We start from the raw sequence: 17,650 nt of genomic DNA, 5'->3' as shown, positions 1-17,650 counted from the left end.
GCGGAAATGAGAGAGAGAGATGAGAGAGAGAGATCGAGATGAGAGAGAGCGGAGATGATGAGAGAGAGACGGGAGAGAGACGCTGGTGAGAGAGAGATGAGAGAGAGAAGCCGCTGCGTTTGAAGAAAGAAAAAAAAAAAAACAAGTGGATGAGAGGCATCCACGTAGTGTGTGCATTGTGTGCATCACTACAGTGGATGCTCTCTAGCACTTCTCATTTATGTTTTCTTAATCTTTTTAAAAACAAGAGATAAAAATAAGATATAAGAGAAGTGTGTAACATTAATTAAGTATAATTTAAAAGAGAAATTTAAAATTAAATTATTTTATAAATTAAATACTGTTGTATGAATAATGTGGACTCTATGTTCTTCTCACCTACTTGGAGTACAATTTTTCGTTATCCGGTATAGAGTTGGTAACAGATGCGTCAAGAGGTGATTGGTGCAGACTTGAAAGTAGTTGAACTCGGGGGTAACTCAGGAGTCGACGACGTCATCCTCTCTGACTGCGTACCGGTGTAACCGGTAACTTTCTTGCGAGTCACGACTTGCAGTGAGAGAGGCTGAGTGGCATCCATCTGTTTTCCCTGATTCACTCGTTGGAAGTAATTGTAAGATCCAACAGAACGCCGATTTCCTTCCCCCTTTCTTCTCTCCCTCTCCCTCCTGATTCCCTATAGAAGCTCCCTCCTTTTCGGCGGCCATGGCGTCGTCTTCTTCTTGCCCCTATCCCCGCGTTTTTGCGGCCCTGATTTTTTTCTTTCTCATCGGTTTCTCGTTTGTGGGCGCTGACGATGTCAATCACGACGACGACGACGACGCCCCTCAGTCTCCGTCATGCAACAATCCCTTCCAATTGGTATTATTGTTGTTCTCCCTCCCCTCACTCACTCCTTTCCTGGGAACACAGTTGATTGTTCTCATTACAATATTTTGATTTAGATTAATTTCCTGTTTCTCCAATTTTCTATATGGTCAGATAGATTGAATGCGACATATATAATATGACGTCTGTTTCATCTTGGGATTTTCACGATGACAATTGTAATATAGTCGTGGGTGGCATCATAAGTAGGTTGTGCGATCTACTCTTGCAGTATTTATTGGAATACTGAACAAAATAAGATTTGGTGCAGTGCTGTAGCTAACGTGTTAAATATCCCGTTTGGGTAGTACGGCCGCCAGAATGAAACTCATCGCTGTTTGTGAAGAAGTAAATTTTTGCTAAATTTCTGGAAAACTATAGACGTATTCATGCATGAATGTAGTCTGTTTTCCTCAACTACTTTTCATGTCATAACATGCCTCACTGGCCATTAGTTAACTTGGGGCGGATAAGGTATAGATATGATGAAAAAAGGGTATAGAAATTTCTTTACTTCTGAAAAAAAGGTATAGATACGATGGATGAAAGATGGAAAACATAAAAGAGCATGTCTTCATGCGAAACTGAATATAGAACTAGAAATATTGGAAACAATCTCTTTGCTGATATTTACGTAAGACAGACAGAGAGGAAGGAGAATGACATTCTGTTTTCAATGTTGTGGGTAAATTTCCCTGTGCCAATTGCTTGTATAATGCTTTTGGAGTTTGGATGTGCGCCTAAAAGCAATACCCAAGGATCTGTAAATCTTACATCTATAGAACCCTATACGATTGCAAAAATAAAATATTTTTTCTTTAGAACCCTATACCATTGGATGGTTGCGCAACATCGTATTTCTATTTTTCTAGTTTTCAAGATTTTCATGTTACCCCCGCCTTCTCTGCTTTGGTGTGTATCTTTTATACTTCCTGTGTACTAGAGTAGCACCCTTTGATTATCAATAGAGCTTAACTTATAAAGTAGGTAGTTCTGAGTTTGAACTTGGTTTTCATTGTCTATAGTAGGCATGGAGGGGCTAAATGTGTATATACTAACCTTTTATATAAGAATGGTTTTTCCACCTCATCATATTTATGGCATCATGAATAGTCTATGTCTTGGGATTCTGAAGCTTTGTTTCTTTCTGAATCTTATTTTGGTTTGCCAAAGCATGTTGGTTTTCGGTATGTCCGTTGTTAGTGGAGAGAAGTAATTGCTGTGTTCTACTTGGCAACCAACTCTGGCGTGGCTGTAGGTTATTAAGAACTCATACTTTTCTGGAGATATCTTCTGAGTTGCTAGGGTTTTAGGAATTACCTCGTTTGTGGTTGTCCGCTGAGTTTTTTCTTAGAGCCCACTTTTATTTATCTGGGTTATGCCATACTGTTGGGAAATCAGGACGGCAAATTAGTGCTTATAATATCTTTTTGATCCATTTATATCTATTTACCAAAAAGGGAAAGAACGTGTTTTCTCCCACCCATAAAAGGGTGTTTGGGCCTATATCTGCGGGGAGTATTAGTTTATAAATGATTACAATTTTACTCTCCATTAGTTTAGCACAGTGGTTTATCAATGAAGCTGGATAAGCTTTGGAAGAGTTGTGACGCCAAATATGTATTAGAGTTGGGTAAAAAGTATGCTATTGCACTTAAGTGTGCTCATTGAGCTCGGTTATGTAGGCATATTAGGATAAGCTGGGATGTATTCTGTAAACATGCTGGGTCAAATATCAGGATGATCACCGCTTTTGTTTTTGGCTTGGTCTATGGTATAGGAAGTTGTTGGTAAAATTCTATTCCCTGAATTTTTGCATTGCAGTGGATAGAGATGCAACCATAGCCAATTATATGTCTCTAATCATGCTTTTTTGGTAAAGCTTAATTCTCACAATGGTTTTAAGATGTCAAGAACATTACTTACAAAAAAAAAAAAAAAAAAAAAAAGAAAGATGTCGAGAACATTGAAAATGAGAAGCAATTTGTTGAGCCAAGTGCAATCAAGCATAACGTGATCTGAAAAGTGGAAGCCTGAACTTGAAAGTCGGTACTTCCTTACAATCAAAAGTCTGAGCATTCCTCTCTCCAGTTGCCCTGCAAAAGAAACAAGGCGAATCATCTTGTAGTTCTCACCTCAGAAAATTTTAAGTCATTTGTTTTGAAAGTCAACAAATATTATTAGATTTTTTCCATTTGAAGTTTGGTTCTTCCAACTCATGTTGACACTTTTTCTTTTCTTTCTTATTTTTGATTGGTACACACATTTTCTTTTCAGCCTGAATATACATGGCAGATAAACTGATTTGGTCTCTTTACTGCAATTAAATCTTGCAGGTGAAGGTCAAAAACTGGGTCTCGGGTGCTGAAGGTGAAAGTTTAGATGGGTTGAATGCAAAATTTGGGGCCGTGTTGCCTTCTAATGCCGAAAAAGCTCTCAGATTGCCTGCTGTTTTTGCAAATCCTGCAAACTGCTGTTCCAATTCATCTTCAAAGGTCTTGCATCAGTGTTACATTGTTAACTTGGATAAACTTTTTAGCTGTTAATAAAAAACCAAACTCTTAACTGACTACTTTAACCTTTTCCTTAGGTATCTTACTATTCTTCTAAAATGTGAGTTGGAACTATCGTTACCAGTAACTGTAATGTAGAATGAAAATTTATACATGTATGAAAATTTTTACAATCGTGGGAAAACCTTGAAAGTTCTAAAAAACTTAGAAGAAATTTTAGTCCTCGAGTTGATATTAGAGTGAATGGTTGGTAAAGCATTATCGTTTCCCAAATATTAATGTCAAAATTGATGACATAGTTAATTTTTGAAGCATCAGGCTAAGGGTGGTCTTTTTCTGCCTTTTCAGTTTTCTGGATTTATTGTCTTGTCTGTACGTGGTGATTGCGACTTCACGAAAAAGGCAGAAATTGCAGAGTCAGGAGGTGCTGCGGCCTTGGTGGTGATAAATGATGAAGAAGGTTGAAATTTTCAATACACCCGATCTTATATTTTAACAAAATTTTCCCACTTCTGGTGATTGTTAAAACTTTTAGCACTAGATGTAAGTAGTTTTCAGCAATTTTCATGTAGTGACTGAAGCTTTACCATGGAAGTCCAAAAGATATTTATATTTGTTAAGCTTTAAACCTACCAGTCCTAATTATTTGTAATCAGTAATTATTTATGGGACCCGAATTGTGAACTCTTGAAGGATGAATCTGATATTTGCTGATATAGGTAGGTATTATTACACTTCTTGGAGAACAGAATTATGTCACTATCATTAGAACATAAATCTTTGATGCAACGAGTGTGAGTCAACTCTTGGGAGCTCCAAGGGTCTTGTATTGGGATGCCATAACTCATCTCTTAACTATATTAAAAGAGCTATTAGACTAGGATTGTTGTATTGGCCAAATGGGTACCTTAAAATGGAAGCTTTTTCAAATATTGATTGGGAAGGCTCTCTTAGATAATTTTTGCAATTAGATATTGTACCATTTTAGGAGGTAATTTGTCACATGGAAAAGTAAAAAATAAATAATAGGAGCTTGATCTAGTGTAGGAACTAAGTACAAGGTAACAACTTGCACTAATAGCAAGATAACGTGGTTGCAACACTTTCTTTAGGAAACTTGCTTTTCTACTCTGACACATTTCTAGTTATTTTGTCATTATCACATTTAGCTACATATCGTCTCGAATAATTGGTTTCACGAAAGGACTAAGCATATTGAGACTAGTTGTCATTTCATAAGGACAAGATATTAAATGGAGATATTTCTACACCAGTTGTGAGTCAGAAGAGCAACTTATAGATTATGTTTACCATGGACCCTCACAGCCTTCTGTTTGCCCTCAGTCATCTTCTTATGGTGTTGACACAATTATGGGGATACCTTTAGATGTCTACATAGTTATGGGGATACCTTCAGATGTCAACACAATTATGGGGATACCTTCAGACGTCGACACAATTATGGGGATATCTTCAGATGTCGACACAGTTGTGGATTCCTTTAGGGTTTTGTGTACTTTGGAGGAAATGATGAGGTGTTCTTGGATGATGAGATGCTTTCGAATTATGGGTCTATGGGTCTATGGAGGGGTCTATCTGCTGTTGGTGTGCAAGGAGTTTGGGGTAGTTGCTTCTATAAATGGATTGGAGGATCCTGGGGATGGGCCTAGCCCTATATGTTCTTTGCCTCTAGCGCCTATATGGGCTGGTTTACATTCGGATTGGGTTCTACAGAAGGTAGATGAAACCCCACCCAAAACCATCATCCACTTAAACCATCTCTTTGCCTCCAGTGTAGGGATTTTTTGTGAAGGTTTTGAAGATCAATTTAAAGCTCTTCTCATTGCTATTGAGGCGGGACAACCCCTTTTGGCTAGATCAGCTTCTAAAAAAGAAAGGGAGCTTAAGAGACTTTCATGTTCTATCAATTACGACTCAAGGGAAGGAAGTGCCAAGAGGGGAAGGCACATAGATAGGGCGAATTTTGGTGTTTTATGAAGCCTAAGATCCTTTCATGGAATGTTCGGGGGCTGAATGACCTGAGCAAGCGCCTACGGGTGAAAAATTTGATTCGGAAATGGAATGTTGACATAATTTGTTTGCAGGAGACCAAGCTGAAGTTTATTGACAGAATTATTATAAGAAGTTTGTGGGGCTGCTCTTACATGAGATGGGCTTCTCTTGCATCCATGGAGCCTCAGGAGGTATTTTAATGATGTGGGATAAGAAAATAGTTAATTTGGTGGAGGAATATGTTGGAGAACACTTGGTGGCTTGTTCTTTCATGAATGTGGATGATGGTTTTGGGTGGGGTTTGACAGGTGTATATGGGCCTAATGTTAATAGTGATAGAAGATTTGAGATTGCTGGTTTGTGCAGTTGGTGGGATGGCCCGGTGTATTAGTGGATATTTCAACATCATTCAGTTTCCTTGTGGAAGGTCGGGGGAATCTCATATTGGTTCGGCCATGGCTGACTTCTCAACAGTAATCTTTGAGTTGGATTTGGTTTATTTACCTTTGGCAGGAGGAGATTTCACTTGGTCAAATGGGAGGGCTTGGTCTAGGCTAGATAGATTTATTGTCTCTCTCCTTCTTGGGAGGTTCACTTTCCTGACCTATGCCAAAAACGCATTCCTAGGCCATGCTCTGATCATTTTCCCATTTTATTGGATTGTGGGGGTCTCCATGATGGGTGGAGATACTTAATTTGAGAGCATGTGGCTGAAAGTAGATGAATTTACGGATAATGTTAGATCATGATGGTCCTCATATATTAGTTTTTGAGTACTCCTAGTTTCGTTTTAGTTGGGTAACTTAAAGCCCTGAAAAATGATTTGAAAAAATGGAATATGGAAGTCTTTGGGAACATTATTGATAAAAGGAATACTTTCTTTGAGGAGCTACATTTTTTTGGTGAAAAAGAGGTTGATGGGGTCCTCTCAGTTGAAGACAAGACAAGGAAAATTGTTGTTGAGTCTGACCTGGAAAAAATCTCTCTTATGGAGGAGATTTCATGGACACAAAAATCACGAGCCCTTTGATTGAAGGAAGGGGACAAGTGTACAAAGTTTTTCTATAGAGTAGCTAATTCCCATTGAAGAAATAACGCCATTGAGGTCCTTCATTTGGAAGGTAGGGTAGTTTTGGACAGCGCTGAAATTAAGGATCACATTGTTCACTTTTATGTAAGCTTCTCACTAAGCAATACCTTTGGAGACCTTAGGTTGATGAGCTGGTTTTTGATTCGATTGATCAGTCAAGTGCGACTTGGTTACAAAGAACGTTTGAAGAGGATGTGGTGCTTATCGTGTTAAGAAGGATGAACAAAGACAACGCACCGGGCCCAGGCTTCACAATGGCTTTCTTTTAGGCTTGTTGGGACATTGTTAGGAAGGATGTCATGCAGGTTTTTCTTGGATTTCACTCGTTAATGAAATTTGAGAAAAGTCTTAACATTACATTCATTGCCCTTATTCCAAAAAGGGCAGGGTTAGTGGAGGTGAAAGATTTACGTCCTACAAGTCTGGTGAGCGTACAAGATCATTTCAAAGGTTCTAGCTAATCGTTTTAGTGAAGTTATGGGTAAGATCATCTCGAAGTCACAAAATGCTTTTGTAAAGGGAAGACAAATTCTTGATTTGCTCCTCATCGCTAATGAATGCTTGGAAAGTAGATTTAGGGCAGGTTTGGGGGGTGGGATGAGACACAAAATTCTCATCTCATCTCATCATTACATCTTTTTCAAATCCCCATATAAAATATAATAAACAATTCAACTTTTTCAAATCCCAATTCAACTTTTTCAAATCCCAATACAATAATAATACTAAAACATAATATTTTAAACACTAAAACAAAACACAAAATTCTCATCTCACTCTCCAAACCTGCCCTTAGAGGTGGCGCTCTAGGTATTCTATGTAAACTGGATATGGGGAAGGCCTTTGGTCGTGTAAATTGGGAGTTTTTGGTGTATATTCTTAGTAGATTTGGTTTTGAGGAGAGATGGTGTAAGTGGATGAAACATTGCATCACAATTGTTAGATTCTCAGTTTTGGTTAATGGTACCCGCGCGAGATTTTTTAATAGTTCTCGGGGTTTGAGACAAGAGGTCCCTTTGTCTCCTTGTTCATTTTAGTAATGGATGTGTTGAGTAGAATGTTGTAGGAGGCGGCGGGTAGGGGCTTTATTTTGGGTTTTTCGGTGGGAGGTTCATCCAATGATAGCATAAATGTCTCACATCTCCTCTTTGCCAATGATACGTTGATTTTTTTGTGAGCTGGATCCCGATCAGGTTCGTTCATTGAGGGCTATTTTTCTTTGTTTTGAAGCTGTCTCCGACCTTAAGGTGAATTTATTAAAATCTGAAATGGTCCCTAACGGCTTGGTTAATAATTTAGGGGAATTGGCTGATATTTTGGGCTGCAAGGTGTCATCTTTGCCCATGAAGTATGTTGGTCTTCCCTTAGGGGCTCCTCATAAATCCGAGGCAATGTGGGATGGGATTATCGAAAAGATTGAATGTAGATTGGCTGGTTGGAAAATGATTTATTTGTCCAAAGGTGGTAGAATCACCTTAATCAAGAGCACCTTATCTAACCTTCCAACAAACTTTCTATCTTTATTTCTTTTGTTTGCAGGGGTGGCTAATTGAATGGAAAATACTTTTCGTGCTTTTTTGTGGGGGAGGTTTAGAGGATGAGAAAAATTCCATTTGATTAAGTGGGATAAGATCTGTACCCCTTTATCTGGTGGAGGGCTGGGGGTTAGAAAGCTGAGAATTCTCAATAAGACACTTCTAGGGAAACGGTTGTGGCTGTATCATCGGGAAGGGGATGCTCTTTGGAGGAATGTTATTGATGTTAAATATGGGAGTATTTGGGAAGGTTGGTGCTTAAATGAAGTAAGAGGGGCGTATAGTATGGGAGTTGGGAAATTTATCCGCAATGGATGGGGAGATTTCTGCATAAATTTCTGATATGAGGTGGGAAGGGGAATGCGGATTAGATTTTGGCATGATCTATGGTGTTGTGATGTTACTTTGAAGAATGCTTTCCCTTCTCTTTATATGATTGCATTGGATAAGGGTGCTTCTGTGGCTGACTACATGGACATTTCAAATGGTTTTCTTCAGTGATCTGTGAGGTTTATTAGAACTGTTCAGCATTGGGAGGTGGGGGATATTACTGAATTTTACAGTGTGTTATATGCTCTGAATTTAAAGGCTGGAGGGGAGGATTGGTTGCTTTGGATTCATTGGGGGAATAAAAATTTTTCGGTCAGATCCTTTTATAAGGTTATGTCAACCCATTCCATTCTTCTATTTATTTCCCTTGGAAGTGCATTTGGAGAAGTAAAGTGCCTCTCAAGGTTGCTTTCTTTGGCTGGCTGGCTTCCCATGGGAAAATTCTGACTATCGATAAGCTGAGAAAGCATGGCATTTTTATAATGGATTGGTGTTTTATGTGTAAAAGAAATGGACAATCGGTGGACCACCTTCTTCTTCGTTGTGATGTGGTTAAGGCTTTATGGGATGAAATTTTTGCTAGGCTTGGTATTGCATGGGTAATGCCTCGGAGGGTGGTAAGTCTATTGTCTTGTTGGAGAGGAATTTGGGGCAACCGTCAAATCGCGGCTGTTTGGAAGATGGTGCCATTATGCCTAATGTGGTGTACTTGGAATGGGAGGAATGGTCACTGTTTTGGTAATAGGGAACTCTTGATGGGAGGGTTTAGAGATTTTTTGTTCCATACGTTGTTAATTGGGGCTTCGGCTATTGTATTGAATGGGACTAGCTTTAATGACTTTTATGCTGTTTTTCACAGCACTTGCTTGTAATTAGGTTTTTCTCTTGTATAATTCATGTGTACTTGGGGCTATGCCTAATTATGTGGATTAATAGATTCTTCTTACTTAAAAAAAAAGAGTATGTTTACTAAGTCCTTAGGTCATTCTCAGTTGAAGTTTGTGTTAATTAAATCCTCTGAACAAATGAACTGTTAGTTATAAATTTAATGTAAACCGTGTTTTTTAGCTTGAAGCATTAGGGACACTTGGGAAGTTAACCTTTTCTATAACAAGCTTCAACTTTGGTTCAAAAGTGAAATCAGCCAAACTGTGCTACCATTTTCCTTGTTCTAATGCTATCATGTTGCTTAACATTATTAAGAGCGATTTTATGTGTAAAATGGCTTTCATGTTGGCCAAATAAGAAAATTAGCTGGGCTGGGTTTTAGTTGCTTTGAATTTGACTTTAAATGCCATTTGATGACATGTTTCAAACAACTTACAGACTTTTTCTTCACTTTCCTCTCTCTCTCTCTCTCTCATTTTTTTTCTCATTGTTGCAATGCAAAAGATGTTCCTGTATATCATAATATGTTGAAGCAGAGAATTGGACTTTTGGTCAATGAATTTATCGGTTTTTATTGTTTTCTTCTATAATAATTTTTTTTTTGCTGTGTTATGATCATTTCAGATCTTTACAAGATGGTCTGTGCTGATAATGACACTACTTTAAATATATCTATTCCTGTTGTGATGATCCCAAAGTCAGGAGGAGAAGCCCTTAACAAATCTTTGGCAAACGGACAGAAAGGTGAGTCTCTAAAGTTTTCATTTTTTCAGACTTTGCTATACTTATTTATGCATGTGCATCAATTATTTACATGGACTGCTAATACCTTTAAAAGAAGCAAAGACATCTTGACTCACAGGAACATGAGTTAATTAGGGAAGTGGTGGGTAATTTGGCTGGTCTGGGATTATCTCCGGGATGAAGATGTTGGAGAAGTGCTATTTCTGTTTTCATCTTTTGGAAATGACATATTCTTGATTGTTCTATACAATGGGGAAGGATGTGCATCATTACAAAAGAGTGTCATGAAAGTATATTTAGTAAAGCAGCAATGATCTTTATGATGTGAACTTTCTTCTAGAATTGATATCTGACATCACATGGAACGAGTTTTTCTGTTGTCATTATTGGAATGGTCTTGCTTAAAGGCACTTTATTGAAATAATTGGCCTCTGTTTCTGGTTTACATGGTGTAAGGCATGCTTGACTAAGTGGGTTGGGTTGGAATACAGGAAAGTCTTAATCTTCATTTTTTTCTGGATTATGGCCATCAAAATTAACCATCTTCCCCTGCCAATGTACAATACAACTGCTGCATCCTTCCATGTAAATTTACTACTCTCTATGTTTGTTATCTCAGAAGTGGAAAACATCAAATTCGTCTCACCTTTTTTTATAATAGCAACATCAAAATCATTGAATCTGCGCCCCCACCACCAATAACCACACCAACTGTAACCAAGAACCAAGCTACATTTGGAGCTATTCTTCAAAAGGAATAGTCAATGCAACTAATGGAGTCCCTTAGAATCATTGAGGTCAAGAACTTCTCCCCCTCAATGTGGGATCTCATTTACCCCATGTCTATACTCAATCTGGGTTCTTCTACATTTGGACCTATTTTTCTATAGATCTGATGGGCCCTATTTTTCAATCACAAAGTTTGTTTTTTTTTCATGGTGTACATGTGGTTAATTGGAGATCATCTCTTGCAGTGGAGCTTTTATTATATGCTCCCAAGCGTCCAGTTGTAGACTTGTCAGTGGTGTTCTTATGGATGATGGCTGTTGGAACAATTTTATGTGCTTCATGTTGGTCAGAGTTCACTGGTTCTCAGCAGAGTGATGAGCGTTACAATGAACTATCTCCGAAGGTTTCTTGTTCAACCCTCTACTCATTGTCCAAAACTTTTGAACTTAAAGTTCGATTATTCTCACAGATTTGTCTTGATTTATGTCATCATAGGGAGCTTGGTTATGCAAAATGACTGTTTGGTACTTGATATAAAGTTTAGTGCTAATGGATGCCTTTGCCTGTTGAGAGTCTGAAATTTCCATCAGATGACTTAGAGAAAAAAATCTAGAATTTTTACTGCCCTTGATCTCTATACTCTTGCAAAACGCAATGTTCTTTTGAAGTATTCTATTGCAAATGGATATTCTAGGAAGCTCAGTTTTGAAGTCGTATTTTTTCATATTGATTTGTGGCCCTTGATGGAAACTCCAACCCTACCTGCCAGGCTATTTATATTCTATTTTCTTTTTGTTTCCATAAATCGTTGGGGGTTCTACATCATACAGGTAGGTGGATTTTTACCATATATCTGAATTTTTGGGTCGAAGATGTAATTATGGGTCAGCATTGGGATCATGTTTACACCTTGTTGAAATAAGATTGTTACTATATATTTGCACCTGCAAATGATGTTTCTACTCTATTTGTATATTATCTAAGTTGTAGGCCCAGCTAATGGTCCAGCTGTTTGGCCCTATCTAAGGCCATTTTCAATGTTACTCTTGTGATCATGCCCTTTGTTGCAACATCTACCTTTTTATGTTTTATGCCTCCCGAGTGCTTTCCGGTCCCTTAACACTTTTGCTCCATCAACTTGATTTAAGTCAATCTCTTACCTCATTGCATCATTGTTCTTTGAATGTGATTGATCCATTCGGTGCCAGCTTATTTTCTTCTTTACTCGAATTGCCACACTTCCCTCTATTTATATCATATTGGCTACTTGTTCCTAACTTTGTTTCTTCATTGTCCTTCAATTTCCTTCATACATCATAGTTATATATTATCTTTTCATTGATAGTCTGCTAAAATCTCAAGTTTTCACTAAAAATGCCTTTGAATAATTGTTGAAATTATAGAGCGGAATTTTAGATACCTTGCTAGAACTAGAACATAATCCTTCCATCTCCTACACTTTAGAATTGGAAACATCTACACTATGAGTGCATGCTTCAGAAAGAATAATTATGTCATTAGTGAATTGAGTGTGAGACATGAATGAACGTACAAATTTGAAGAAAAAAAAAATCCCATATTCGCATTTATTCTATATTTTTGAGATTTTGGTTTTCCATCAAAATGCTTTCTCTTCTCTTTTTCCCATTCTTTAATTCTACAACTATCGAATATTGTTTTGTGGTTACGGGGAAGACTTCTTGGAACTGAATTGTATTTTCTTTCATTGAGTAGGAATCTTCCAAAGCTGAGACAATGTTTGACGATCTTGAGAAGGAAGTCCTCGATATTAGTGCCAAGGGTGCTATAGTTTTTGTCATCATGGCATCAGCATTTCTGCTGCTTTTATATTTTTTTATGTCTTCCTGGTTTGTGTGGGTGCTGATCGTACTTTTCTGCATTGGTGGTGTTGAGGTAAGGTAGCTCTTTTCAGTGTCTGTTTACTTAGGTATTTATTTGTTTATCTTGTTTCTCAGGCTGAATTGAGACAATTCTTGCATGACCGAAATATCCGTTTTTGTCTAAACATTATATTCACTTTAATGGTTTTTGGGTTCTTCTTATTTTAAGATTTAAGATTAGTTATAAAAAAAATGGAGTGAAGTATCAACTTCTAGTGAATTTGGAGCTTCGTTTCACCACGACAAAAACATAACAAGTCTAACAGATCGGAATGGCTCAATTTAGCCCAACCACCAAAACCAAATAAGCCAAGCATGTGGAGTCCAAGAACAACATACTGTTAAGGCATTAAACCTGAAAGCTTAATCTTGTAGGTGGATTTACCCAAGCACATAACTCAATGACCAAGCACATACTCCTCCATTGTGGAATTTCGTTAACTTTTATATTTCTTAAATATAAACCATGAAAGGGAAAATTTGAAGACCATTAGAAGCTTTAGGAGTAGTTCTTTCTCTCATTACGTTGCAACTGTAACAAACTTAACTATAATCATTTCTTGGTTGGTGATCATGTTGGTTAATGATTTCCCCTATGAGCCAAACATTGGAAAGGATTATTCTTAGGGCTTCAATCAAACAGCAAAAGATTGATAATTTTTCCAATATCAGGTATGCAAATATCTTGATTAAACCATGTAAAATAAATATAAATATTTTATGTTGAAAAAATGGATCCATAATTATATAACTTTCATTTTTTATTGACAATAAATTCATACTTGGAAATGCTTATTGTTAACATATATGAGAATAGAAGTTAGATGAAGCTTAGTTGGAATGAAAGCTTATTGTAAATGCCGCCTTTCATGCTTGGAAATGCTTATTGTAAACATATATGAGAAGAGGTACCTCTTAGATCAGTCAAGGAGGATATAGAGCTGGCCAATATATTTGGAATTAAAGCTTAGTTGAGTTAAGTTGTTTCAGGGCAGGTATAGATCATTCTCTCTTTTTGGGTTTCTATTTGTTTATATTGCTTTTGCAATCACATCAATGTTGCTGCATTGATAAATTTTTTTTTCAGGGAATGCATGCTTGTATAGTTAGCCTGATGTTAAGGTACACAGATTACTAATTTTTCTTTCTGCTAAACCTATCAAACTAACTGGGAATTACATCTACACTATCATTCATTATTATTTTACTGTTTGTTAAGCAGAAAATGCAGAAACTATGGGCAAACGATAGTGAATTTGCCTCTTGTTGGGGAGGTTTCAATTGTGTCACTTGTGGTCCTATTGTTCTGTATGGCATTTGCAATTTTCTGGGCTGCTACTCGAAAGTCATCGTATTCATGGTTCGGTCAAGATGTTCTTGTAAGTTTGATTCAGTACCTGTGTGCTAGGCTATTTTCTTCTATCTTGTTTGAAATAAATGCGTTGATTTACTAAAATCCGGAATTTCAAACTACTGGATACATGTTTATGTTGAGTTCTGAATTGGATATGGAATTTGCTCTGCTTTTCTTCCTTTTGTATTAGTCTTACATGTTGGAATTGGCAAGCAAGATGAAGTAGTAGTTTTTTTATTTGGTTATCTTACATAAGACAGGTGTGCAATGGATCAGGCTAATGTATTTGGTGTACGAATTTCTGCTGGGATTTAGAACCCATGTAATATTTAATTAGAAATCTTGGTTCGTTCTCCTTTCTCACAAGGTCGTCATGGATTTTTTTTCTGGTTCTAAAGCTCTTCATTATTTTTAGCTGTAGATGAGTCAGAGAGGAATGTAGATATATCAGTTGGTTCTAAATGTAAGCATGCCTAAATTTACACAGTTGGAATTTTATATTTCTCATTCTTTTTTAAAAAAAAAAAAAAAATCTAAACCTGTTTTAAATTCTAACCTAGAATGATCATAGCCTTGTAGGATGGAATAGATCTTACTCATCTTCGTAATCCGAACTAGTTTGGTCATGTATTAGCTGTTGTATGTAGCACAGAAACCTCGAGCATTCAAAGTCCTGTGTCACTGAGCTTTGTCAATATTATACAACATGTAGTATGCACCTTTGTAGGAAAACGGGTCTGCCTCCTATGTTGGTCACGTTTTACAAACAATAATGTTTTGTACTTTTCTAAATCTATTGGTTTTTGCTGAAATATGTTGTATACTGGCTGCACATGAAGCAATCTGAATTGAGACACAAAGTTGTTCAAATCCTTCTTGCTTCTCTCTTTCCACTATGACACTGATTCATTCTTCTCAGGGTATCTGCTTGATTATAACAGTCTTACAGATTGCCCGATTACCCAATGTCAAGGTATGTAAGTAGTTTGTGTTCGTGTTTTCCATCCCGAATTCATTATGATATCATGATAGCATTTTGATACTGCAGGTTGCTACTGTACTTCTTTGTTGTGCGTTTATCTATGACATCTTTTGGGTGTTCATATCTGAAGCAATCTTCAACGAGAGTGTTATGATTGTGGTAAGTTTTAATCTCTTTGTAATTGCTTTTTCTTTTTTCTTTTTTTTTTTTTGATAAGTTTGCTTTTTCTTTTATTGTTAAATTGCAAGTTCGTTTCTCTTATTTCAAGCTATGCAACTCATTCTATTATATTCCTTATTGATTTACGGGAACAATGGAAGGAAGAAAATTTTTTAGAGCGGCTTGTGATGACTGGATGTCTTGTGGCGCCTTAAGTTTTTTTATTATGTTGGTGATTGTGGCTCAAGTTTCCCATGCTTGTTTTCTGTAATTGGACCTAAAAATACTTGATATTACATTTAGTTATGTGTTATACCATAATATACTTTTGAGTTTGATTTTTTTTATAAGTCCTAAAATATCTAGAAGGATATGTGGATTTTTTTGTAAATCATGTGACATACCTAATTACTAAGTCCATGTTGGATTGGTGAGTTGTTACGGAGCATGTTGCCTAGTCTTCAATGGAATCTTTACAAGGCAAACTTGGCCTCATAAGCTAATACAATGAGTTCCGTTTGTAACATTAATCTGTCCTTTTAGAGTATACTGTAGATGTGGCCGACGTGTCCCTTGGTCATTATGATATACAGGCAGACCGAGGAAGGAACTGCTTGCTAGTTTCCCTCTAAGCAGCTCTTGCTCTCAAGGGGAGAGTGAGAGAGAGAAAGATTGCAGCAAGTCTATTTGGGATTTAGTTGTTTGGATGGGTTTTAGTTGCAGCTCGTGTTTTTTGGCATATTTGTGGATAAATTTGAAGTTTTGTTTTTGAAGTTCTTTTAGAGGTATGCATTCCTTTGTTTCTCCAGGATGATTGGGATGAACTTACCACAAAGGATGAAGGGGGTGAGATCCGGATTCAATCTGTATATTTATTTTTATGTACTGGCTTTTCATGTCAGTTGGTATTAATGAGAATAATTTTACAATATTTAGAAAGAAGTACTGGAACTCTTTGAATTGTCTGGATATAAAATTGCTAATGAACATAACATGATACTCTTGTACTGTTGAGTAATTTGATTGTGATTAAACCGGACTACATATATATAAATATATGTGCAAATTTAGACAAGCTGGGAAAAATGGGCATACCTATATTATACCATGGACTAGCTGTGCATAGCCTCCTAATTCTTTTCTTGTAGTACTTACTGCTGATTTTTCTGACAAAGGTCTATCAAATTAGTTGTGTTTATGAATATTATAAAATTCCTATCTACTATAAGCATGTATGTATATTTATGAATTGAAATAAAAATCTTATGTTCATTTATTCTAATTGTTAATGGGAGGGGAAACGGTTATATCATTGTTAATTGTAACATATCAAATTTTATTTTCTAGTGGGAACTAGGTCTGATACTTTATGTACATGGTATGGGGTACGTTTAGTTTAATCACTTGTTTGGTTACTTATGAAACATTCATTTGGGTCACTTTAAGTATGTACAATAAGAAATTTATTTTAAATGTGTACATTAACATGATATACTGTAAAGTACAGGGATTACATTTGTAGATAACTAGCAGTTGGAAATAAAATACCATGGCTAAATGCTTTTTTTTTTCAATAGGGAGAGGCAAAATCAATATTTAAAAATTACTAATGCCTGGAACTTTATTTTTTTTCTTTGTTCTGTCAGAAATTGCAAGTTTTAGTCTAGATACTGCTCTATATTGATCACGTATGGATATTCTCTACAATAGTTTATTACTGTTTTTGGCAATCCAGACTGGGAACTGACCAAGGTGGGTCTTGCAACATATATAATTCTAGGCCTTTTACATGGGTAGGACCGTGGAGATATGCTACTACTTGACCCTCTCATCTACAGTCCTCCACTTCTCTCCTTTCCTACTTCATGAGCACCATCACCAGTACCTTAATTTCCATTCAAATTCTGACTCCACACCTCCCATCATCATGTGGCAATTTTTTTGTAACAATGGGTTGAATGTTGGCGTTTTCTTCTTTTTCTGAACGAAACTTAGATAAGAATGTTTCTCAGCAGGTGCAACTCTTTGCATTTGATTTTATACTTACAAGAAACTTAGATAAGAATGTTTAGACTAGGCAATGGACTTTGTTATTAAACTTCATTGTAACCATGTGATGAATGGTGGCATTTTGAGCAAGCATGTGTGTATATTCATACACGCACATACCTTTGTATGCGTGCATGTTTTTCACTCTTCTCACTTTGCTATAAATTTTTGTATGATGAATCTTTCCGCATTGCCATATCTCTGTGATATTCAAAACTTTTGGTGATTACATAATATATTAGATGGTTGTATTATGAATGCATGACTTCTTTATATATGTGTTGTTTGAATGAGTTTTCATTGTTGTCTGTAGGTTGCTCGAGGTGACAACAGTGGCGGAGAATCCATTCCCATGCTTTTGAGAGTCCCTCGTATTTTTGACCCCTGGGGTGGTTATGATATGATTGGCTTTGGGGACATTATATTTCCTGGATTGCTTATATCTTTTGCTTTCAGGTAATAGTTTGGTGTACTTTTGACTGTGATGTGAAACTAC

The 17,650-nt window shown here is 36.7% G+C and overlaps 1 protein-coding gene across 1 annotated transcript in view; it reads left to right on the top strand.

The window, feature by feature from the left end:
• Positions 1-551: 551 nt before the first annotated feature.
• Positions 552-17,650, top strand: part of LOC108987332 (signal peptide peptidase-like 3) — a 30,567-nt gene continuing 13,468 nt past the window's right edge. The window contains exons 1-11 of the mRNA XM_018960227.2: positions 552-861; positions 3,204-3,362; positions 3,729-3,840; positions 9,861-9,980; positions 10,955-11,112; positions 12,444-12,623; positions 13,698-13,732; positions 13,833-13,989; positions 14,884-14,937; positions 15,013-15,105; positions 17,468-17,610. Of these exons, the coding sequence (XP_018815772.2) occupies positions 706-861; positions 3,204-3,362; positions 3,729-3,840; positions 9,861-9,980; positions 10,955-11,112; positions 12,444-12,623; positions 13,698-13,732; positions 13,833-13,989; positions 14,884-14,937; positions 15,013-15,105; positions 17,468-17,610 (1,367 nt within the window). The 5' untranslated portion in view covers positions 552-705. The remainder of the gene's footprint in view (positions 862-3,203; positions 3,363-3,728; positions 3,841-9,860; positions 9,981-10,954; positions 11,113-12,443; positions 12,624-13,697; positions 13,733-13,832; positions 13,990-14,883; positions 14,938-15,012; positions 15,106-17,467; positions 17,611-17,650) is intronic.

The sequence above is a fragment of the Juglans regia genome, chromosome 7, assembly GCF_001411555.2.
Source record: "Juglans regia cultivar Chandler chromosome 7, Walnut 2.0, whole genome shotgun sequence".
In the NCBI taxonomy this organism is placed as follows: Eukaryota; Viridiplantae; Streptophyta; class Magnoliopsida; order Fagales; family Juglandaceae; genus Juglans; species Juglans regia.
The sequence above is the reverse complement of the archived record's forward strand: the minus strand, read 5'-3'. Positions and strand labels throughout refer to the sequence as shown.